Here is a 26,148-nt window from a genome sequence, read left to right as displayed (position 1 = left end):
CAAATGTTTAAATAGAAACTAGAGCAAAGAAAAAAGCAACGGAGAAGAAATCTTAAGTAGAAATAGAAAGTAAAACCATTGGTTACCAAATTATAACTATTGATCTCCTAATTTTTCTTCCAAAGTATTTTAAAGTTTTTAACACCCGAGTTTATTCTGAGAGAGGTAATACAACAGTGTTGTAGGCTGAGAGGTAATATAACCGTGTTGTAGGCTGATATGTTGGGAGTATTGCTTTGATCCGAACACTTACCTACTCCTGGGCCGTGTCATTTGAGATTCAAATTTTTACAGTATTTATATATTTCCATTATTTACCAGAATGCAGTCTGAAGTTGACAGGAAGCATAATTAACTTCTACACAGACACTACAATAAAAATATGTAGAGGTTTTGGTGATACCAGTATGGAAATATTACTAATTCTTCAAGTTCAGATTTCTTGGCCCTGATTCATGAAAGCATCTTTATTGGGCAAGGGCACTTAAGCACATGCTAACTTTAAGTAGGTAAGTAAGTGCTTTCCTGAATCAGCACCAAAACCAGTTAAAGTATGAATGATTGGTAGTGCTGCACATGAATTTAATTTTAATGCTACTTTTCACAAGCGGTGCTAAAGTGGCTTAGCTTCTGTGGAACATAAAAGCTGCACATCCACTAAATATATGTAGGTGATGTATTCAGTTCTCTGTAGCAAGAAAGGCAACCTGGTTGTATAGTAAAACCTCAGTTTCAGCTTGCTAAGAAGTTATATGGCTGTTACAGAGGCTATACTGTGTGGGTGTTTTGTTTATTTCTTTGGGTGGGGGTTGTTAGTATGGTTATTTTGATGTGAAAGGAAGAAACCCGACAAATTTTAAATATTTTAAATACAGAAGGAGCTTTGAGTCATCTGTAGTTCAAAATGCTTTTCAAATTCTGCAAATATCAACAGTTTAAAAGAAATAGTTTACCTTCAGTTCCTAAATAAAACCAGGAATAATAAATTAGCTTGGCTATGGGTGCTTTAATTGAAAGAAATAATAGGGTTAAGTGTAAACTGTGTGGCACTTAACTTTGAGTTACTATTGATTAAGATTGTCCATAAGGAGCTGCAGAATGTGTGAGGTGTTACTGCTTGTGTGATTCACTGTTGCTGACTGACAGAATCTTTCAAGGAACAATAACGCTTAATTGCATAGCTAGTGTTACCAGGGCCATGCTCCTGGTTCACTAGTATCCCAAGATCTACAGTGATGGCAATAGTTATTTAGCTATTTTACTATTGTTTCCAATGGAGCAATTGCATTACCACAGAATTGTGAACAAAACTTCTAGTGGTTTTCAGAAACAAAATGAATCTATTTGTGTCCAAACTGTAGTATCTTTGGTCTATAAATATTTTTACCATCATAAATTTTGTTTTCAGTGAAACATGCCATTAATTAGCATTGTTTCTCTTTTCTATGATATAACCTTGCATGAATTGTGTTTTGCCATGTTGCATGTGTTTGCTTTTTACTCAGTCTTCTTGGATCCATTTTCCCAATGCCACGTGTAATCTATGCTATGGCGGAAGATGGGTTGCTTTTCAAATGTCTAGCTCAAATCAATTCCAAAACGAAGACTCCAGTTATTGCTACTTTGTCATCGGGTGCAGTAGCAGGTGAGACTGAGAGTTGATTATTGTAGGGAAAGGTGCACTGCTTCACGCATTGCGTGTGTGGAAATCCAATACTGTCAGGCAGTTTTAGTTTGCTTTTGACTGAAAGCATAAAATATGATTGTCTCAAGGTAAAATAACCTTTTTCCTACCACAGACTGACTTTATTTATTTATTTATTTATTTATTTTATTTGTGGTTAATCTCAAGTGCTTTGGAAGCACAGGTTCAAAAGAACAAAACAACATGAAAATAAGCTTTTCCTAGCTTCCCATTTTAGTTGATTTTACCAGTAGACTACAATGCTTTTAATAATGTGTATTTGAACTTTAAATTTTTCTGTTCTAGTCTTCTCGGCTCTATGTTCCCTCTGCCCCGAATTCTGTTTGCCATGGCACGAGATGGTTTACTGTTTAGGTTTCTTGCCAAAGTGAGTAAGAGGCAGACACCAGTTGCTGCCACATTGACAGCAGGGGTCATCTCTGGTAAGCTCTGAAAACATAGGTTTCTTCAAACTGGGATTTGAACCTTGTATGCACGTGCATGGATTATAAGAAGGGCCTGCTTGTTAACTTCTCATGCATGTAAGTTGGGAATAAAATTGCTGACTAATTGAAGGGCATAAGAATTCCAAATCATGGCAATCGTGGTGGCGGTGATGTCCTTGATGTCAATGAACTTGCAACTTTTTGTGCTTTCTAAGTTGGGCTTCTTTTGCATTACAGACAAAAAGTTATTTACTTTGGGGCATCTGGAATAAAACTGTCTTTATAACTCAGCCATTGGACTATGCTCTGTTGTGAGGTTTGGGTATAGGAAATTTTAGTTCAAGATTAATGTATTTAATTGTTTAGAAATACTAGTTAAAACAACTAGTTTTTGTTATGGGGTACAAAAAAAGAAATAAAATTATGAATGATCTTCAGTATGGCAACTACAAAATGGTTTTAAAAAAGAGGAAATTTTACACATTCTTTGCCCATAAAGGGCACTAATCCATTTTTCGTACAGATATTTTGCTAGGATCGTTACGTATGTGTGTATGTACACACATACAGAATGCATCAAAGCAATATTTCTAGGAGCTGTTACCATTTAGTGCGCAAATTCCTACACTTCAAAGTGGAGATTTATTTATTTCTTTTTTAATTCTTTCATTGTTGTCAAGATGCATATCTCTTGTATTGCTTAATGTACCTGGAACACAAATTATACCCTACTGATTTCAGTGTAATGTCAGCTTTGCATGGAAAAGTGAGGGTAGGCTGGCTCAAGAGGATAAAGACCAAGAGATTCAGATAAGACTAAAACATGTATTTATTATTTATCATATTGTCGCATCTACAAGCCATAGTCAGGACCCTTTTGTTTGAAGAGCTTTACAAACATAAAGGAAGCCATGGTCATGCCCCAAATAGTTCATAATCTAAAAAATGGCCTTAATTCATCTTTTTTTTTAATGTCATAGTACAAATCTATAATGCAGAAATTACTCTTTATAAAGAGACACTTAATCTGACTTTCCAGATTGCTTTCATGTTGCACCGGGTTCTTTTTCTGCTATATTTTGGAAAAATGTGGAAATCTGGTATCAAAATTGATTTTTCATTTTAGTGGAATAATGAACCGACGCAGAAGAAGAGAAGGAAAAATGTTTTTCCCAGTTGGGTAAACTGATGAGTGGAAATATGCAGTCTTGGTTGCAGCAGCACAAGAGCAGGTTTCAGAGTAGCAACCGTGTTAGTCTGTATCCATAAAAAGAAAAGGAGTACTTGTGGCACCTTAGAGACTAACAAATTTATTTGAGCATAAGCTTTCGTGAACTACAGTCACTTCAAATTCAAAGCCAGTTTTGGGGGTGTAATTGTGTGGGCGGGTGGTTTATCCTAACAGAACAAAGCTTTTTGATACAGCAGGTAACTTTTTTTCTTTTTTCTTTAAGAAAATGTGTATCTAGTAACTTGTAGGCTTAAATTTGCTAGATCTGTTAAAAATGAATGCAGCATGAAAGTAATCTGGCATTTCTACTAAATCTGAGCATGGATAGTCTCACAGTTTTAAACAGTGTTAAGAAGGTTGGATTTTGACCTTTTACTATGTTATCAAGTCAAAACAACAGGTGAGGCCAAACATAGTTCCATGTATTTGTCTTTTTTCTTATATAATAAATCTGATAATGAAATTCTGCGGACAGCAAAATGGTTGGCTCATAGTCCAATCATATTTTACCAAAGGCAGCAGGCTAATGAGAGGTATTACCTGGATTTGTAGTGCTGCATATCTCCCTGAATTGTATTTGCACTTTAGTGCAACAACATGGGATGTGCACCTAAAATGAATTAACAAAGTTTAGGTTCTGGTTTCCAACTATTTTGTGATAGGTTTGACTTCTCTTCTGATAAGTAATAGTTAGAAGTTGAGTAAGCATCAATTATATAAAAGATTTATAGTTGTTTGCAATTTTTATATCTATTAAGAGAAAAAAATTCATCTGATGGAACTATATATATATATAAAAAAAATTTGAAATACAATAAATATAAGCTTGTGTTCATTTTGATAGTATTTTTTCCAAGCATATATTTGGTAGTTTTAACATTGTTTAAAGTGGAATTGTCTTTTTGTGGATGCTTTGTGTGCTTCAGAGCTCAACATTCTTTAAACTCTGCATAAGCTTTTCATATATAAGGGAAAGGGAAATATGGAGATTGCATCGGATAATATAAATATATTTACTTACCTTGCCAAAATGAATATATGTCCTACATTCATGGTGCTAACAATATTAAAGATGTACTATTTTCTGTCTGGCCACTAATAGTGTATTCAGAAATTTGAGATGTACTGTATAAATACTAATGTGGCTAGCTTTCAAAAGCAGATTATTTTTTACAAGTTTCTTGGCCATAAAGTCACGCATCTTGTTGATCACAAATAATGCTATAATTAAAAAAAAATACAAAGTAAAAAGCTGTGATATTTTAAATATAATAATCATATGCTATAATTAGCTAGAGTATGATAAAATTGACTTGTAATATACAGGAACACTTTAAGTCTGGAAGGATGAAAATTAAATCGAATTCCTTTATTTTGGTTTATGAACATATGCACATTCTGCTATCCAGTGCTGGTCTCTGAGCACCCTAGGCAGTGAAATATATGAGAAATCTTCTCACAGAATGCTTCATAGTTTTTGTACAAACCTCCCTGTTCACAAGACTAGTGAATGAAGGGTGCTTCCATGATCATTAAGGAAATTGTATTCCTTGGTTAGTTATTAGCTCAGCAGATTTTGGTAATACTGCAATCTTATTTTTGGGAATTAATCTTTTCTGTGTTTCTTCATGATCAAAAAGATGTGTGTGTGTGATATATATGTAAAATCAAGACGCTGGGAGGGTGTATGCTTTTATATATATACACATGTATACATATATGTAATATAAAAATAATGCATGCATTAGCATATACACACACAATTTATTTATTGTGAATATGACGAGAAGTAAAGATCAGTGACAGTCACTTTGGATTCATGCCAGGCAAGTCAATAAAACAGTGGATGCTATCTTTGCTGGTGTAAAAATATAGAGAAAAGAGGAAAACCCTGCACATAGTATTCATCAGTCTTGAGAAGGCTTATGACCACATTCCGAGAGAAGGCATCTAGTGTATGGGAATGAAACAGATATTTGAAGACTATATCAGACTCCTTCAGGACATGCACAAGGGTGCTTTTATCGCAGTCAGAAGGCCACTTGGAGAAACTGAACAGTTTCTAGTAAGAGTTGGAGTACATCAAGGCTTGGACTAAGCCCCTTTTGTGTTCATGTTGGTGCTCAATGCACTTACAGAGAACATCCAGAGTGGCACCCTGGTGCATGCTTTTTGCAGATGATGAAGTGCTTGTGGAGGGAGCAAAGAGGAAGCGGAAGAAGATTTAGAGAGATGGAGGTGTATACTTGAGAGAAATGGCATGAAAATCAGCAGAAATAGAATATATGGTCTGTTCATTCAATGATAACTTGCAGGAAGACAATGGGTCTATAAAGTCTGGAGGGCCAGCCACTACCAAAAGTACAGAAGTTCAAGTAGCTAGGTTTGGTAGTACAGGATAATGGTGAACTCAGTGATGAACTTATAAGCAGAACAGGAAAGGCCTGGAGAGAACTGAGCAGAATGATCTGCAATAGGAGGAAGCCTATCAAATTGAAAAGTAAGATATTTAAGATAGTAATTAGGCCTGTATTTTTGTATGGCTCTGAATGTTGGACCCTGGAAGAGACGTTGAAGGAAATGAAAATGTTAAGAGGGATGCTTGGAGTTATTAAGATGGACCATATTTGGAACAAATGAATTAGGGGAGGTTTGAAGGTGATATCAATTATAGAACAGCTGACAGAATCCAGGTGTAGATGGTTTGGGCATGTAAAAAGATAATAGGAAGAATATATTGAAAACAGGGTGTTAAACTTAGAAGTGGAGGGTAAGAGGAGAATTAGAAGACCCAAAACTAGATGGATGAATGTCATACAAAAGGATCTGGTTAGCTCTGATGTTTCTGAGGATCTGCTTCAAGCAAACTGGAGAAGGAGGACTCAAACAGTCAATCCCATCTAGATGGGGCTAAGGCTAGAAAAAGAAATACATTGGAAGTCACAGTGAAGTTGCCTTGCCAGAGAAGGCGTAAAATAAGCCACTTTTAAAATAATGCTGTTTATTAAAAAGTCATGCAGTCACCTGAAAAATACTAAGATTTTATTCAACCTGAATTTACATTTAAATTGACTTACTCTTGTCTATAGGCGCCAATTCAGCCAAGCATTTAAGGATGTGCTTAATGGGATTTAAGCAGGTTCTCAAGTGGTTTGCTGAATTAGGGCCTAGTACACACACATTACATGTACTGGTTATAGATTAAGGTCCTGATCCAGTCTGTCTTGGATCCACATGCATGTCAGTAGATTGGATCCCACTGTAAGCTTGTGGTTTCAGGCTCTGACCGTGCAAGCCCTCAGCCTTTAGAATTTGAGTAGGAGTTCTATGCACAGCACGCTTGCAGGATCTGGCTCTTTGATAATTAATATTTTCCAAAATTTTCTACAATACCTTAATAAAAATAAAATGTTATATTTTTAGGTGAGAAATGTTTTCATATAGGGTTATGTTACATATCAGTTTTCATAGCTGAAAATGACATTTTTACATGACAGCAGTGAGGGGCTTCCTAAAATGAAATTTTCATTATGTTCCTTCCTAATTGTGTTGTGTTTACCCCTTTGTCTTTAACTTAAGAACCATTCCTACTATACAACTAAATATATGTCCAAAATAACTATAATAAAAATCACACAGCTGGTATATAGAGAATTTTGGCTGCAAGGTTTTCGTTAGTGTTTCCTAGATGTTCTCCTGGTGTCTTATATTTGAAAACAAAAAAAGTAGGCCAAAATTTGTGAACTTAGTTGCTTAAAGTTAGTAGGCACCTAAATCCCTGTTTAGGTACACAAATAAATGTGACTCTCAGGAAGTGCTGAGCAACCACAGTGAGAGCTATGGGTGCTCAGGGTTACTGCGAAGAGACCAATTTTATTTCAGTGCCTACATATAGAGTTAGGTATCTAACTCCAGGCAACCAAGTTTAAAAATGTGGGTCTTTACTTTGAAAATTCATTTTTATGCATTACCATGGTTTCACTTGTATTACTGTTAGTAAGTCAACTACATAAAAACTCCATACATAGCCTCTTGAGCTGCCTTAAAAATCTTAACTCTCAATATGTAACTCATACATATTCTGTATTTCTTTCTTCTTTTTTTTAGCTATAATGGCATTTCTTTTTGACCTAAAGGCTCTGGTGGATATGATGTCTATTGGTACACTTCTTGCTTACTCACTTGTAGCAGCCTGTGTTCTCATCCTCAGGTGAGCCCCACCCTCACCCCCGGTTTGTTCTGCTGTATTTTATTTTGTCCTATGCAGTTTACATTTAAAATACCATTTTTGTTTGTATAACTTTTATTCTAGGTACATACATATTGTAAAATTAGGTTCACTCTTCTAAAATGTTAATCCATGTGTGGTTTCTTAATTTAATGATTACCAGAAGTGGTGCCCCTTCAGAGTTAGATATACACAGGAATAGACACAGTGTAATGCCAGTGTGGGCATAGGTCAAATTCAAAACCTTATTTGAAATCTAAGAGGGTTTTACTTTCTGAAAGATAAATTACATGGTCTTCCACTCCAAATGGTGTAGAAGGACCTCATGTCAAAACATTGATACATTCAAAGATAGAAACGTATTTCTAATTTTACAACATAATTTATAGCTTATCTCCTACTGTATATAGCGAGCACAGTAAATTGTGGGAGCTATATGTGAATAGTATAAATACTCTAATAAATTTGCTTTGTGGGCCAAATCCTGACCTTCTAGTATGTTTCCATCTGGTGAATCAATAAATTAGGAGACTGAAAACAAATGCTTGGGATTTGCCCAATCCAGAATCAGTAAAGTCTGGACAAATCTGAGGAACTGTCCCAGACTGAGGTGTCATTAGAGGAGGTTTTGGAACCAATTGATAAATTAAAGAGTAACAAGTCACCAGGACCAGATGGTATTCACCCAAGAGTTCTGACGGAACTCAAATATGAAATTGCAGAACTACTAACTGTAGTTTGTAATCTAGCATTTAAATCAGCTTCTGTACCAAATGACTGGAGGATAGCTAATATGACACCAATTTTTAAAAAGGGCTCCAGAGATGATCCAAGCAATTACAGGTTAGTAAGCCTAACTTCAGTACTGGGCAAACCGGTTGAAACTATAGTAGAGAACAGAATTATCAGACACATAGATGAACATAATTTGTTGGATAAGAGTCAACATGGTTTTTGTAAAAGGAAACCATGCCTCACCAATCTTTGAAGGGGTCAACAAGCATATGGACAAGGGAGATCCAGTGGATATAGTGTACTTAGATTTTCAGAAAGTTTTTGACAAGGTCCTCAGCAAAGGCTCTTAAGCAAAATAAGCTGTTATGGGATAAGAGGGAAGATCCTCTCATGAATTGGTAACAGGTTAAAACAAAGGAAACAAAGGATAGGAATAAATTTACCAGTTTTCAGAATGGAGAGAGGTAAATAGTGATGTCCCACAGGGGTCTGTACTGGGACCAGTGCTAGTCAACATATTCATGAATGATCTGAAAAAAGAGGTAAACAGTGAAGTGACAAAATTTGCAGATGATCACTATCTTGAGTAGTTTGGTAAGTCCAAAGCAGAATGTGAAGAACTACAAGGAATCTCACAAAACTGGGTGACTGGGCAACAAAATGGCAGATGAAATTCAGTGTTGATTAATGCAAAGTCATGCACATTGGAAAACATAATCCCAACTATACATATAAAATAATGGGGTCTAAATTAGCTTTTACCACTCAAGAGAGAGATCTTGGAGTCATTGTGGATAGTTCTCTGAAAACATCCACTCAATGTGCAGCGGCAGTCAAAAAAGTGAACAGAATATTGGGCATGATTAAGAAAGGGATAGATAATAAGACAGAAAATATCATATTGCTTCTATATAAATCCGTGATACACCCACATCTTGAGGTGAAACTTGAGGGTACTCAGACAAATCAGACTCCTGAAAGGGATACAGTAGTCTGGAAAGGTTGAGAGTCACTGATCTAATAAGTGACACTTGTCTATAATTACAGCTAATCTAAAGGTATTTTTAATGTAAGATAACTGAATAACAATGATACATTGGTATTGCAATGCATAAGACAGGTTTTGTTAATTGTGTGTATTGCTGGTAGTTGGGGCAATAAATGAAGATTAAAACTAATTAAGTAGTCACAGGAACTCAAACTGATAATTTAGAAAAATGTAACACTAGTTCTGACGATAGTACAGTAACTCCACGCTTAACGTTGTAGTTATGTTCCTGAAAAATGCGACTTTAAGCAAAACGATGTTAAGCGCATCCAGTTTCCCCATAAGAATTAATGTAAATGCGGGGGATTAGGTTCCAGGGAAATTTTTGTCACCAGACAAAAAAATATATTATGTATATATGCATACACAGTATAAGTTTTAAACAAACAATTTAATACTGTACACAGCAATGATGATTGTGAAGCTTGGTTGAGGTAGTGAAGTTAGAGGGTGGAAGAGGGTCGGATATTTCCCAGGGAATGCCTTACTGCTAAATGATGACTAGCATTCAGCTGAGCCCTCAAGGGTTAACTCGTTCTTAATGTAGCCTCACACTCTACAAGGCAGCATGAATGGAGAGAGGGGAGACAGCATGGCAGAAAGAGACACACACCCTGTGTGTGGGGGAGACAGAGAGATGCGCATTGCCCCTTTGAGTATGCTGACCCAACTCTTAAGTACATTGCCTTTAAAAAGATCAGTAAGTTGAGACAGCAGCTGCTGTCTCTCCGTCCTGAGCCCTGTCCTGTCCCCACCCTGCTCTATATGGAGAAGGGATAAGTGGGGAGCTGGTGCAGGAGGAGGGGGACACACGGACATTAGCTCCCCTCTTTCCCCCTCCCCTGTGCAGCAAGCAGGAGGCTCCCAGGAGCAGCTCAAAGGCAGAGGGCAGGAGCAGCACATGGCAGTCGGTGGAAGGACAGCTGAACTGCCGGCAACTGGTAGCCTGCTGGGTGGCTACTGCACAGGGAACTTAGGGGAGCGGGGAGCTGATGGGGAGCTGCCGGTCCACCCTGGTTCCAAGTTCCCACCAGCTAGCTCCAAGGGGCTGCTCTTCCTGCAAGCAGTGGACAAAGCTGGTGTCTGCTAAAGGATGTTATAAGGGAGCATTGCACAACTTTAAACGAGCACGTTCCCTAATTGATCAGCAAAACTACGAAACAATGTTAACCTCGATGACTTTAAGTGAGGATTTACTGTAACTTAAATTCATTTAGTTCATCATTCACAGGAGAAATCTCTTTCATAGTAAGGTTGCATGTATATAAAAACATTACATTCCTTTCAAAGTTGGTGTTAAATCTCAGCCTTATTCAATCAGTATGTTTCTTAGTGTTTTTCCTCTAGATGGCCTCATGCTCATGTCAGTGAAAGTTTATTGAAAAGACCTACTGTATTTCAAGAAATCCTCTTCCATCTCCTTCCTTTTTGTATTGTGTTGTGTTTTCTATTTAGATGATAAATATTTTGCTGAAAAACAACTGCCTCCCACAGCATAATTAAAAATTCAGCAAAAAGCCTCTTCTAGCTTATTACTTTCTCAGAAAATCTTAGGAGACATGGTGTTAGCTTTGTAAAAGTGGTGATCTGTAATTGTTAACTTTTTAAGAGAGTATATTACCTTTAGTAGTATCCTCTATACCTGTGGTTTTCAATCTTTTTCCATGCCACGACTCCTTCAGGATTACCGCTCCCATTTAGCAAAATGGAAAGGAAAGGGTGATTATGACCCCACTCTCCCACAACACCTGCCTGCAATCCCCAATTTGAGAGCTCCTACTGCATACAGTTTTTATGTGTTTCTCTTGTTCCATTCTAAACTGTGAAAGTCCAGGGTATGGGAAACCAGGTTATCAGGGTGTAATCTTCCTTTATTATTTTATATATGATAGCGCCCAGTATGGCAGGCAGTGTTGTACGATAGACCCCTTTGCAGAGAATTTAGAGATTAAATTGACTACCTAGAACAGGGGTGGCCAACCTTAGCCTGAGAAGGAGCCAGAATTTACCAATATATGCTCCCAGCACCTCCCACCCACCAGCAGCCCCGCTGATCAATGCCTCCCCCTCCCTCCCCGCACCTCCCGATCAGCTGTTTCATGGTGTGCAGGAGGCTCTGGGGGAGAGGGGGAGGAGCTAGGGCATGGCAGGCTCAAGGGAGGGGGCGGGAAGGGGTGGAGTGGAGTGGGGGTAGGGCCCGTGGCAGAGCCAGGGGTTGAGCAGTGAGCTCCTCCCGGCACATTGGAAAGTTGGCGCCTGTAGCTCCAGCCTTGGAGTCGGTGCCTGTACAAGGAGTCGCATATTAACTTCTGAAGAGCCGCATGTGGCTCCGGAGCCACAAGTTGGTCACCCCGACCTAGAAATAAAAGAAGATAGAAGGAATGCCACATGAATTTTGCCAGAGCAGACTTTATTTTTTATTGTAGCTACTAGTGTAGAGTGGAATCATTGGAGACTGCTGTGGGATTATAACCATCCTCCTTTAACCCCCACCACAAGCTTAACTTCTTTACTTGTTACAGTCTTGTATATAAATATCTATTTATTTGTGGATAGGTACCAACCCAATTTAACCTATGACCAACCAAAATATTCTCCAGAGAAAGAGGCTCTGACAGGATCAGAAAGGGAGTCTGAAATTAGTATGCTACAAGGGCACCGCTTCAGTCTTCAGACATTGATGAATCCATCCAGTTTGCCAACAGAGCAGTCTGCTACTACTGTTAGCTTTTTGGTGGGTCTATTAGGTAAGTCTACAGATACCCAAATAAGTACAATACATTCAAATCAAGTTCCATAAATAATAGAATTTAATTAAGCAGAACAAAAGTTCAAATCCAATGGTAACATCCTAGAGTACCATCTCACGAATGTCAAATATGAAGTATTCTGGTAGGAAAACAGATTTTTGTAGTTTGTTCCATAATCTTATTTATTTTCCTTCAGTCAAAAATAAGGCAGAATAAAGTGTTTTCTTGTCAAAACAGACTTTTTCATTTTACATCTGATAATGTCTCTACTGCTAAAGATCTGCTTTATCAGAGTAAGTTGGATGTTTATTTAAAAAGTTTTGAAAGGTTTGACTTCCTTCCAATTCTTATTTTCTTTTTACACAGCTTTTCTGGTGTGTGGGTTGAGTGTTCTGACCACATATGGGATTCATTTTATTGCTAATATGGAGCCTTGGAGCATTGGTCTTCTTGCTGTGTTGGTAGTACTCTTCATAGTCATAGTTCTCACCATTTGGAGGCAGCCTCAGAGCCAGCAGAAAGTGGCCTTTATGGTGAGTAAGTTAACATAAATAATACAGAGTTTAAATTTGTTTTAATAAAACTATGTGTGTGTGTGTGTGTGTGTGGCTGTGTCTATGCTTGTGTTTTTCAGACAATGTGTTTTACCATTGCACTATTGTACCTCCATTGGTGATAGTGACAATGCTCGTGTAGACAGGTCTTAGGCATTTTTACCACCCCATTGTCTATACCGTCTCAGATCAATTCTAGGATGATTTTGTTGCAGACTGGATGAGGAGGCCTTGCATAGGGTGCACCATATCCCTTTCACACCGCAGTGCTGCACACCACTGATTGGTGGTATTAGCTGGTAAATTGCCTAGTACAGAGATCCACCAGCTATTCCCTACCACTTGTGGGTGCTGAGGCAAGCAGCACAGAGGCCATTTCAGCCCTAAGGTTGGGATAGCAGTTGAAGAGTGGCTTCACTACTACAGAGCCGTAACTTAGAGGGAAGAATTCCTCCCTCCCAGCCCTGGAGGAGCAGTTTAGCACAAAAACCCAGTTGCTTAGCCCTGGTCTACACTGGGCCGGGGGGGGGGTTGACCTAAGATATGCAAATAGCGTAGCTGAAGTTGGCGTATCTTAGGTCAACTTATCTGGCCATGAGGACGGCAGCGAGTCAACCGCTGTCGCTCCCCCGTCAACTCCGCTTCCGCCTCTCGTGAGCTGGAGTTCTGGAGTCGATGGGGAGCGTATTCAGGGATAGATTGTATCTCTTCGGCGGGTAGTGAAGACCTGCCCTTAGACTGTGTGCCATGATTCCTTGGAGTATGAATAAGTCTTTCACATCCACTACCAGGATTTTTTTTTATGGGCAGTTAGGAAAGTGGAGATGAGCTGAGTGATGGGATGAGGTATGGGAAGCTATTTGGTATGGTGACTGGGAAGGACAGGGATATAAATTGAGTGTGCTTTTTTATTGAGGCATGTTATCCTTTTTAATTATTTATGAAGTGTGCTGAGAGCTGTGGGTAAAGGCTGTTGAATATAAATTTAAATCAATAAAATAAGTATTGTTTCAGGCTGCCCACCTAGATTAATTCAGGAATTCAGCACTGCATTGCTGTATGTTCTGTGCAAATTGACAAGGTTTTCTTTGCAGCTGTAGGGACCAAACCTTTTTTTAAAAATGAAATCGTAACTAGTGATTAACAGTTTAGCAGAAACTAGTGATTAACCCTTATACTAAACAGGAAAAATGTCTTACTATCACTGGTGAGTGGGTCTGCCAGTCCTTTTATTTGTATTTATTTATTTGAAATGTGCCATTTAGTGTGTGGAAAGGTTTGAAAAACATTACTGTCTTATAAACTATTTCCCCTTAGGTTCCATTCTTGCCATTTTTGCCATCCTTCAGTATCTTGGTGAATATTTACTTGATGGTACAGTTAAGTGGAGAGACTTGGATCAGATTTAGCTTCTGGATGGCTTTTGGTAGGTACTTTATAACAACTGTTTACATTTGGATTGATGGGTCCTCTCTTGTGGTTCTTTCTAGGAATGATTTAATCATCTTCTTTTAACTATTCAAATAAAAAGCTTTCTTTCAATAAATGTCAAATGATATCAATAGTCAAAACAAAAACATACCTCAGAAGATGTATGCATCTGCTGCCAAAACTGCACATGCGGTTGTGAGGTAGCACGAATCATAAAAGCTACAGGACTAATTCCAGTTAACTTACTGCTATCTTCCAAATATAGGTGATGTATATGTAAGCCTGGAAAGCATTAACATTGAGTATGGTAAATCTTTTCTGCCTGCCTACTCTATTTCAGAGGCAGCACTTTCAACTCACTTTGTGATACAAAATCAAAACAGGGATATTTAACATATTCTCAGGATTTGTTTGATAAATTAGGGTGACCCGATGCCCTGATTTTATAGGAACAGTCCCAGTATTCGGGGCTTTATCTTATATAGGTGCCTATAACTCCCACCCTTCCCAGTTTTTCACACTGCTATCTGGTCACCCTATGGTAATACAAAATGAGAGCTGAAAGTGGTTGTTGTGTCAAAATGCTGCTGAAAGGTTAGCTGGGATTCAATGAGTGTAGTGGCAGAGAAAGAGAAATCTATGTAGGCTTTGTTCACACACACATACCAGTAGCACTGATTTTACCAAATTGGTTTAGAAACTGAGTTAGTTAATCATGCAAATAATTTATATGGACAGTTTTTAAGTTGGTTTAAGAAGTGCTTTATATTGATGTAGCTTAAGTTGGTTAAACCAATTTAAGAGTATTCACACGAAGAGGTTGCACTGATTTAACTAGCTCAGTTTCTAAATCAATTTATTTAATTGGTAGAGACTGTGCGTGTAAGCCAGGCCAGGAAACTTGGGGAGAAAAAGATGTAAAATCAAGATCAATATTTTTCTAATAATTATAGTCAAAATTGTAGAGAGAGGAGTATTTGCAACTACTGTATCTATTTCCTACTACTGTATCATTCTCCTCTGAACTGCAGTACTTTTGAATTGTAGAAAGATACATAGACTGCAAAGTCAGTTTTGGTGCTCCAAATTTGTATTGCAGTCCATGAATTACAGGCAGCAGTCGCCATAGCAGTGCAGATAAGAGCATACACAAATGACTGGGAAATAGACAGAAAATGTTGCACTGGGTCCAGCACTGCCAGTTGTCTTTAATGTAGGGAGAGCTACATTACCAGGCACAAAGTCCTGAAGTGCTAATAGTAATTTGCATACCATAGGCAGGGAACTGTTCAGGTAAAGGGGGTTCAGTATCCGGGGGTTGGGAATCACTTTTAATGCAGTGTTTGCCTGAAAAAAACTATTAAGTATTTTTTTGTTTGGAAGGCTTCTTTATTTACTTTGCGTATGGCATCAGACACAGTCTTGAAGGTCATCCTAGAGATGAGGAAGATGAAGATACTTGCTCCGAAAATAGTGGAGTACAGGAAAAGAACCCTGTGGAAGAAGCAGATGAACATGTTGATGAAAATGCTCGGTTTATTACACATGAAAGGACAAGTGAATGTTAATGTTTGCAAACAACCTTAACGTGCATGTCTCTTAAGTAGTAGTAAACTGTGACCGAATATAGTTGCTGAACAAAATTGTCAAAAGGTAGCTGCCAGCAGATTAACAATAATTTATATTTGTGCATCTTGAAAGTGCCTACCACAAAGCATGACTGAAGTGTTGGACTAGCTGCTAATTCCTCTTGGATACTTCAAATCCAGTAGCATGAAGACTTTCTTCAGTGATAAATTGATGTCCCAGATGAAAACATCAAGGAAGATGATGGGAAGGACAAACTTCCAAGGGGATAACTGTACCTTTGCTATGCTAAAATTTTGGTTGCACAATTATATACAATTAATTGGTGATCATAAAGTATAAAGAATTTTAGGATTGCTTACAAAAGAGGGCCCTGAACATTTTATGAGGAAAGCAACTGCTTTTCATATGTTCTTTTTATTCCTGTTCATTAAAATACTTTGTCACAGTGTGATAGGGTATCATGAATAACAAAAGTGACCGTACTCTTTGATCATTCAAATATTGAAATCCTTCTTATTGCTTTACAGGGAACTAGTGAGAGATTAACTGGGAGTAGGTCTACAGCAGTGGTTTTCAACTTCTGGGGGTCCACAGACTATGTCTAAGGGGTCTGTGAAAGGTGACTATGAAAATAAAGTATCGGGGTAGCCATGTTAGTCTGTATCTACAAAAACAACAAGGAGGCTGGTGGCACTTTAAAGACTAAAAGATTTATTACACACCACACCACAGAAACACTAACCAAGGAACCAATCTCTGTAGCAAACCTCGTTGCCTACTCTGTCCCCATATCTATTCTAGCAACACCATCAGAGGACCCACCACATCATCCACACCATCAGAGGCTCATTCACCTGTACGTCTGCTAATGTTATATATGCCATCATGTGCCTGCAATGCCCCTCTGCCATGTACATTGGCCAAACTGGACAGTCCCTACGTAAAAGAATAAATGGACACAAATTGGACATCAGGAATAGTAACATACAAAAGCAGTAGGAGAACACTTCAGTCTTCCTGGACATTCTGTAACAGATTTGAAAGTAGCTATACTTGAACAAAAAAACTTCAGAAACAGACTTCAAAGAGAAACAGCAGAACTAAAATTCATTTGCAAATTTAACACCCTTAATTTGGGCCTGAATAGGGACTGGCAGTGGCTGGCTCATTACAAAAGCAGCTTTGCCTCTCCTGGAGTTGACACCTCCTCATCTATTATTGGGAGTGGACTTCATCCACCCTGATCGAATTGGCCCTGTCAACACTGGTTCTCCACTTGTGAGGTAACTCCCTTCTCTTCATGTGTCAGTTATAATTCATGAATCTGTAATTTTCACTCCATGCATCTGAAGAAGTGTTTTTTTACCCACAAAAGTTTATGCCCAAATAAATCTGTTAGTCTTTAAGGTGCCACCGGACTCCTTATGAAAATAAAGTTTTAGATCCCAGAAAAGGCATTCCGTTTTTCTGATCAATCAAAAGTATGTGAATACCCCCATCTACAGGTCAAAGCCTGGAAGTATTACCGTAACCATAGAATCCCAGAGTTTAGCGCTCTTCACGCGTCAAATACAGCGCCGAGCACATGCAACATTTTTAGTTGAATTCTGTTCAGTCAGTTTTCAGTATAAAATTTCTAGGGTAGGGGTCCGCAGACCACAGGTTGAATTTCCAAAGGGGTCCACACCTCCATTCAAAATTTTTAGGGGTCTTCAAATGAAAAAAGATTGAAAACCACTGGTCTAGAGAATACTCTGCAAAGCTTGTTTACAAATGGTAATAGCACAAATCAGACACTTTTAACAAAGTAGAGTACAATATATTTATATCAAAGTAGTAAGGAGATGTTCAATTATCCTTACAAGTAAATATGCATAATTCAGACTATGAAGATGCTTATGAGCTATGATACACTGTAGGAAAAGTATTCAAGAATATTATTTTGTTTCATATAAAGTCACATCTGAATTTTTTTCCTTCCAAACTTACTCCAGGTGCTAAAGGAAAAATTCAAAAGTAGAGTGAAATCCTGGCTCTATTGAACTCAGTGGGAAAGTCTGTAATTAGTACTTATGTATAGCATTACTAAAAGCTTTCTTCTTCACCGCTAAATTCCCTCTTCCTCCTCATCCATCATATGCATATTGGGGGAGGAGGGTCTGGTCTATTTCATACATTGCTTCTTGACGAGAAAACAAGTGCCCGTGGTAATAGAGTTCCTTGCACAGAGAGGAGGAGGGTGGACATACATGGAGGCAAAGCGTTTATTTAAATATATTTATTTTCAATCCTGACAGGATATCTTCAGAGATGGTAGGATTTAAATTTGAAATATATCTATTTGCAAAGTCTGAGTCCCACCCCCAAACAAATGTTTCAGTTTGTTATTATCCTTTAAATAAATATCAATGATAGTAGAGCAAGCAACCATACACAATCAGTACAGTGCACATGGGTCTGTTGTCCAAAAGCCAGGAAGCAAGTTGTTATGACAATATTGAATAAATAATTAATTAGAACATAATGAACGATATTTTGATGGTGTTCTCTTCAGTGTAAAAGCAAAGATTTGTGTTACCTATCAAAGGTACATAATCATTTAAATATTTTTTGTGTATATAGGCTTAAATAGTTGAGAAGTGTCACTGTTAGTTATGGAGGATTTCAAAATGTGGAGTTATTTTGCCCAAAATGTGTGTTATTAATTAAAAATAAGTTTCCAATAGTAAGCAAAGAGCATCCAGAATGCTGCCATTGACTAAAGGAAATAGATAGTCCTACAATCTAAAGGACAATATTGGTGAAGTACATTATGACTCACTGTAAGGCAAGACCCAGTGAACACAGTTTTGACAGGTGTCTTCACACTTATGACAGGTTTCAGAGTAGCAGCCGTGTTAGTCTGTATTCTCAAAAAGAAAAGGAGTACTTGTGGCACCTTAGAGACTAACACATTTATTTGAGCATAAGCTTTCGTGAGCTACAGCTCACTTCATCGGTGAAGTGAGCTGTAGCTCAGGAAAGCTTATGCTCAAATAAATGTGTTAGTCTCTAAGGTGCCACAAGTACTCCTTTTCTTTTCACGCTTACGTTGTCTGATATTAAAAATCACCTTTACACTTCTACATCTAGAATTTCATAGAGAAGGTGGAAAGTGTGTGTGTGTGTGTGTGTGTGTGTGTGTGTGTTAGCGGCATTGGATTCTTGCTACTTTTTAGGTATAAAAGTAAATTCCAGTGTTAGTAGCAGCTAATGTGCACAAACCCTGGTGAACACAAAAATATAAAAGTTTCTTGGCACAGAACCAGAAATGTGTTGATACCGTACAGGGGAATTCATTCTTAATGTTGAGCTTGTTCCTTTACTCCTCAGTTTGGATTGGATAGTGGATATCTTGCAGTACCTGGAATGGAGGGAGGGGTGGATTTGTGCTGTTGCACCAGCGGCCCCTACTGACCATTAATACCAAGAGGGTGCATGCTGAAAAGAACTTCACTAAACTAAGGGAAGCTGATTAGTAATGTAGTTTGGGTGAGGAGGAAGGAAAGGTGCTAGGAAAGTGGATGGAAAGCAAACAACCCAACAAAAGTTCATGTGGGTAGGTGGGTGCAACTCTATTGTCTTCAAAGGAATGAATCTGACCCTATGTTATATAACAACTTTTACTATTACTATTCAGCAAAATAGATATCAAAGTTCAGATGTTGGTTTCCTTTTTTTTGGAAGCATTTTTTAACTTACATGATGGGATGTCTTCTGAGTTAGAAGCATTTTTATTTGGAAATAGAGAAAGACACTATTAGACTTCTGGCATCAATGGAAATTTCTTTGTCTCAGTTTTGAGGATGTTACTACTAAGTGGATTAAAAATACTATCTGTGTAGAGGAAAACTGACATTAGTCTCTGCTCATATTTGTTTCTACATACTGTGTGTGTAACTAATATATTTTAGAAAATGTAATAGTATTTACATTTTATTAATCATCGATACTTCAAGAGATTTTATCTTTTTTTTAAAAAACATCCATTGATTTAATGGGACCTTTGTGGGGAGAGAAACTTGCAGACTTGGGCTCCCTATATTTATAAAATTTCTAATATGAAATTGTAAAATATGAATACCTGTTTAGAAATCTTGTTAGAGGTGAATGAAGATCCATTATTCTAGTGTGTATTATAATGTTTGCCTTAATCCCTGAAATGCTAGGAATTATGTTTGACTGTGTGTCATGGGACAACCAGTGACCACCAGGATGGGTTTAATGTTTGTTTGTTATTTAATGTAACAGCTTTCTTCAGACTTTTAAAATCATATACCATAGAGAACAGATTTTAGATGTAGTTGGATGGGCCTGTCACTCATCATTCAGAATGATGCAGTTAAAGGAAAACCCCAGTGACTTATTACACTAATATAGATAGATAAATGTTTACTAAATAAGAATATTAACACAGGAATTTTCACAGCTTTTTAGGAATACTGATCAGTTTCAATATCTTGTCAAATGAATGAAAAAAAGATGTCTGTCTCAATTAGGTCTAACATTTCACTTATACTTTCCATCAGGGGCCCATTTTGATGCAGAGTAGGACAGAAACATCATATTCACCATTTGAAATTATTAGAAATACAAGACTCTTAAAGCTTTTGGGAGGAAGCTAGAAATAACTATTTTTAAAAGAATATATTCAGCTATTTGTAAAATTATCTTTTTAGGTATAGAACTTTTTTTTTACAACAGCTCTGAAAATCTCTGATTTTGTTATTTGAAACAGAGAAGCTGTTTCCTACTCAGCATCACTAAACTGTCAAGACAGCAGCTTTCTGTTAAAATACAATTTTAAAAGCATAATCAAACAGCATGTTTTGGAGGAAATCCTGCCTCTTTCAGTGCAGCTTTTTAGGGGCTGCTGATGCAGTGCAATCAGGCTGGACCTGTTGGGGTAGAGAGGAACCTTCTGACCTTAGTATCTATGAATCTATGAAATATATGAAGAGTCCATGTCTGGGTCTGCACCCTATGCACAGTAAAGCATAGCTCTCTGGTGGCTCCTTGCGTGTCCCTGTGCAACCAAATTTGTTTGTGGGACATGGGCTGGTTACTTCATTGCTTTACAATGAGCAGGAGAGTTAAATGTTATCACAGCCTTAACTGCTACTGCAGTTCTGTGACCTAGAGGGAGGAGTCATTTACTTCATTGCCCTAAACTTGGTTGCTTGAAGGGGAAGAGGGGAATATCTGTGGCTGTCTTTAGTCCTTGATAATTTAATCTTTGTAATTCAGTGTAGCGATTAAAATAATTTCTGTGTTGCACTGCAATTTTCCTTAGAAGGGACACTGTTAATAACACTTCTGACTGAAAAGCGTTACCTATTATGGCTACCTAAGATTTTGACAAATCTTGAAAGACTAAAGAAATTTTGTTTTCAGTTTGTTTAGTTTGTGTGTATTTGACAGCACTTTGTGTATAAACAGTTTCCCCTTTTGTTTGCATAGATATTTCCGACAACAACAGGGGAGAAATAAAGACATGTAAAAAATAGTAAAATATGATTGTACAGATATCCCAGGGGGCTCAGAAGCAGGCATAGTACTGGAAATCACTTTTAACTTATTTTTTTAGTTGACTTAATTTCAACTTAAAGAAACATCATCAGATCTTCTCAGCTCCCTTCTCTAATGTACAAAGATAATTCTCTGTTTAGTTAATGACCGTGCCTTTACTAGTAGGTAGCAAAGTAATATCACTGTAAGAATCAAGTAAAATATATGCATTAGGTTTGGTATACAGTATAGGCCCAACACTGCAAGGTTCTAGCTGCCCTCAACTTACTTTTGCCTTGCAGGATCCAGCCATATAAAGGACAACAACTATACAAATTTTTACACGTGAGAGGTGTTTAGATAGAAATATGTAAGAAATATGTAGAAAACAAATACTGAATGTGTGTGTGTGTGTGTGTGTGCATGTGTGTCTTTATATTTACCTAGAGATTAACTGAAAACTCTAATCCTATGGAATGAAAACTTAGTCTACACATTGCTTTTTTAAAAACATGATTAATCGTTATTGTAACTTGTTCAGTATCTATGCAAGTGGTGTAGTTTTGTCAAAAATCTGTTGTCACAGGTAGCTATTTTTTTTTAATGGAGAAAGCTATTGCTATATCTGCATTAGTGGGTTCCGTTGAGGCAAAATAGACTTATTCTATGTAACTGTTATCATGCCTATGTCAATGTAAGTTATGGTTTCTTTATTTTAACTGCCAATAAAGTGTTAGTGGCAATACATCAAGGGATTGCTTTGGTAATATGGTTAGGTATTTAGACAGTTATCCTTTACATTTAACTAAGGGATTGTACAGCTGTGCTGTGCAGTAACTGCAAATGAATCTGTCACAAATAAGTCTGACACAACACACACAGTAGTTGTTACAGATATTTAATAAAGTCTTAGATTGTGAATGAATATGTTGTCACCCCTCACCCCCAAGCTATCCCTGCAATGCAGCAGTATACCTTTATAAAGGCAGAATTATTTTTTAAAGTAATAGTGCTCTACCAAGTATCTATATTGGGTGTACACCATGCATCCTGGAATACTCAAAGATTTAAGCAAAAGGGGTGAAATCTACCACAGTGCATTAAGCAATCACAAGGCTCTGCATGCCACTTAAGTAGTACATGATGCCTTCAACACTGGGATGCCTTTCATACTAAATGAATTTAATTCACATATGTATTTACAGATCCTTTTTTGGTTACAAACGCTTTAATGCTTTTAGGCCCCGATCCTGCAAAGGGTACAAATTACAATGTGCAATCTACACATTGAAGTCAATGGGACTATTTGCAGAGAGTAGTTAACCACGTGTGCCAGGATTTGCAGGATCACAGCCGTACTCCTCAGCAGGTTATTCACAAAATGTAGGATACTTATTTCTGTTTTAATCTCCTGTAGCTTTAATATTTTATTTCCTGATATGTGCTTTTTGAGGGCCTCTTCATTTTCACAGTTGGCTTTTCCAAAACTAATTGCAATCATGTCTCTACTCCTCCCCCCGCCCCCGAACACAGTTTATGATTTGATTCTAGGAATTATTCAGACGCTAACCAAGTTAAAGGACATTTGTACAGGCATGCATAAGACTGAATTGTATGCAAAAATGCTGCTTTTTATTGTCTGCTGGGCAAATTCTGGTGTCTTTAGAACATTTTCATTCAGCCCATCTCAGGCAAACTCCCACTGAAATCAGTATAAGTTGGGCAGAGTCTGGGTTAAGGTTAACAGGATTTGGCCCTGTATTGCTTAGGAGAATTGTTTTCCTTTAGTGTTCGCAGATTGGAAAGCATTTAATATATTTGTTTAATACATTTTAAAATTCTTTTGTGTTTTATCATTTTTGAAAATGCTAGTATTTCTGTCTTTTGGAACTTAGCTCTATCACTGTTTATATGTACATTGCAGTAATTATTTCAAGTGTATTTTATTTGCTGCTCTGCATTTAAATGTAGATAAAATGATGCAGCTTCATATAGAAATTTATATTTGTGTAATGCTTTAGTCTAAAAAACATAATTTTTATTAACGTAAAAATGTGTTTAGAATGTATGGAAGAATTAAAATACTTTATGGTGCCTGAGTTTTTCACTTTTGCAGTAGAATATTATCAGTATTCTTAGTTGCTATAGAATTGTGATGGAAATTATACTGCTGCTGTTTTATTCACTGTAATATGTACTTCATAGGACAATAATCATGCATTTCTTCTATATTTTTTAAAAAAAAGTTAAAAATCACTTGCATGTACTGGATATAAGTTTCAACTTTATCCTGTGTTCTAAAATGATTGCTGAGGTCTTTGTACAAAAAATACACCACAGATTTTACTAAGTAAGGCAGAATGATCTACAGTGACTGAAAACCATTCAGTGTGCATTATGTGACTCTTGGTTATCAAATGTTACGACTTTATAAATTGCCTCCAGTGTAGCATAAACTCATCTATGATTTTAACATGTATTGCATAATAACACATATGAGCATTTTGTTGGACAATAAGCAGCTGTGTTTTTTTGCTAAAAGCTTTTCAAGAAGGTACATTGGAATCAAAACGGATACAACATGAGATAGTCACGAGACCAGGATACCATTCTGCCTCTGTCACAGACTTAAGCTTACAAACATGGCCTCTGATTTTTGGTGCTTCCGTTTTGGGGTGCCTATCCTGAGACACTGGGGGACTGATTTTCAGAGGTGCTGATCACCCATAGTCCCCATTAAACTTCAGCTGGTAGCCAGCGTGCAATACTTCTGAAGATGTCTCAATTTGGGCACCCAAGCTTAGAGACTGGTTTTGAAAATTTTGGCCTTAAACTTGTGTGTCTCCATTTCCCTTTCTTACAAATGGAGAGAGCATTTATTCAGCATAGTTAAGTGCTTTAAGTTCCTCAAATGAACAAATATATACAGCGTAAATACAATTTCCCATATCCTCATGCCTAAATTCCATTGAAACTGATGGGACTTAGGTACCTAAAAACCTTTGAGGATCTGGGACAAAGTGTCTTCTAACATAAAAATAATCACTCGACAAAAGATTTATATTATTAGATTTTTGAAATACCTTTCTTCAAGAAATGTCTCAAAGGACTTTATACACTTTGTCATTCTTCTGGATGAAATGTCCTACATAAATGAGAAAAATGCATCTGGTTTAAATATCAAGCAAAAAAGAGTGAGCTAGATCTTCAGCTGCTGTGAACTGTCAGAGCTCTATTGACTTCAACTGAGCTATGACAATTTACACAAGGTGAGGAGCTGGCCCAGTATCTCCAGTTGCACAATGCTGTCTAATTCTATGCTGGGAGATTATTCTATTACTGAATCAAATGGTGCAGTGGTACCTACTAATTACCAGCATCACTTCCTTTAGCAAGTGGGGTTTGCTTTGGAGTTTTGTCATCCACGGCCAATGTCCTGTAAGACTGAAGGAGATCATATTTCAAGGTAATATAGCTACAGCTGAAAATTGGTAATTAAAGGATATGGGCAGTTAAGACTCATGTATATAGGAATTTCAAACGTTGACAATGGTTCTCATTGAATATACTGAACCATAACCTCTTCTGCAGCTTCATCAATTGCAGTGTTGAAAAGAAGTCGGACAGCTAATTTTATTTCTTTTAATGAAAAATGTTAAACCACCGATTGCATAGTCTACCATAAAATTGTTTAAAGAAAAGGAGTACTTGTGGCACCTTAGAGACTAACAAATTTATTTGAGCATAAGCTTTCATGAGCTACAGCTCACTTTATCGGATGCATTCGGTGGAAAATACAGTGGGGAGATTTGTATACACACACAGAGAACATGAAACAATGGGTTTTATCATACACACTGTAAGGAGAGTGATCACTTAAGATGAGCTATTACCAGCAAGACGGGGGGTGGGGGAGGGGAGGATGAAAACCTTTTGTGGTGATAATCAAGGTGGGCCATTTCCAGCAGTTAACAAGAATGTCTGAGGAACAGTGGGGGGGGTGGGGTGGGGGGGAGAAATAACATGGGGAAATAGTTTTACTTTATGTAATGACCCATCCACTCCCAGTCTCTATTCAAGCCTAAGTTAATTGTATCCAGTTTGCAGATTAATTCCAATTCAGCAGTCTCTCACTGGAGTCTGTTTTTGAAGTTTTTTTGTTGAAGGATAGCCACTCTCAGGTCTGTAATCGAGTGACCGGAGAGATTGAAGTGTTCTCCGACTGGTTTTTGAATGTTATAATTCTTGACGTCTGATTTGTGTCCATTTATTCTTTTACGTAGAGACTGTCCAGTTTGACCAATGTACATGGCAGAGGGGCATTGCTGGCACATGATGGCATATATCACACTGGTAGATGTGCAGGTGAACGAGCCTCTGATACTGTGGCTGATGTGATTAGGCCCTATGATGGTGTCTCCTGAATAGATATGTGGACAGAGTTGGCAACGGGCTTTGTTGCAAGGATAGGTTCCTGGGTTAGTGGTTCTGTTGTGTGGTGTGTGGTTGCTGGTGAGTATTTGCTTCAGATTGGGGGGCTGTCTGTAAGCAAACACTGGCCTGTCTCCCAAGATCTGTGAGAGTGATGGGTCGTCCTTCAGGATAGGTTGTAGATCCTTGATGAAGCGTTGGAGAGGTTTAGTTGGGGGCTGAAGGTGATGGCTATTGGCGTTCTGTTATTTTCTTTGTTGGGCCTGTCCTGTAGTAAGTGACTTCTGGGTACTCTTCTGGCTCTGTCAATCTGTTTCTTCACTTTAGCAGGTGGATATTGTAGTTGTAAGAATGCATGATAGAGATCTTGTAGGTGTTTGTCTCTGTCTGAGGGGTTGGAGCAAATGCGGTTATATCGTAGAGCTTGGCTGTAGACAATGGATCATGTGGTATGATCTGGATGAAAGCTAGAG

The 26,148-nt window shown here is 37.7% G+C and overlaps 1 protein-coding gene across 3 annotated transcripts in view; it reads left to right on the top strand.

Moving 5' to 3' along the window:
• The window catches only part of SLC7A2 (solute carrier family 7 member 2), a 102,854-nt gene extending 86,808 nt beyond the window's left edge, over positions 1-16,046 (top strand). For 2 of the 3 annotated variants that reach the window (XM_038400786.2, XM_043513706.1), the window contains exons 7-12: positions 1,506-1,645; positions 7,469-7,571; positions 11,929-12,119; positions 12,489-12,655; positions 13,994-14,102; positions 15,491-16,046. In XM_038400786.2, the coding sequence (XP_038256714.1) occupies positions 1,506-1,645; positions 7,469-7,571; positions 11,929-12,119; positions 12,489-12,655; positions 13,994-14,102; positions 15,491-15,675 (895 nt within the window). In that variant the 3' untranslated portion in view covers positions 15,676-16,046. Of the gene's footprint in view, positions 1-1,505; positions 1,646-1,990; positions 2,128-7,468; positions 7,572-11,928; positions 12,120-12,488; positions 12,656-13,993; positions 14,103-15,490 lie in introns of all 3 variants that reach the window. The other variant, XM_043513707.1, reaches the window with a different exon arrangement.
• The last annotated feature ends 10,102 nt before the right edge of the window (positions 16,047-26,148 follow it).

This window comes from Dermochelys coriacea, chromosome 4 (genome assembly GCF_009764565.3).
Source record: "Dermochelys coriacea isolate rDerCor1 chromosome 4, rDerCor1.pri.v4, whole genome shotgun sequence".
NCBI lineage: Eukaryota > Metazoa > Chordata > Testudines > Dermochelyidae > Dermochelys > Dermochelys coriacea.
Note: the sequence above shows the minus strand (reverse complement) of the source record. Positions and strands in the feature narration are given on the sequence as shown.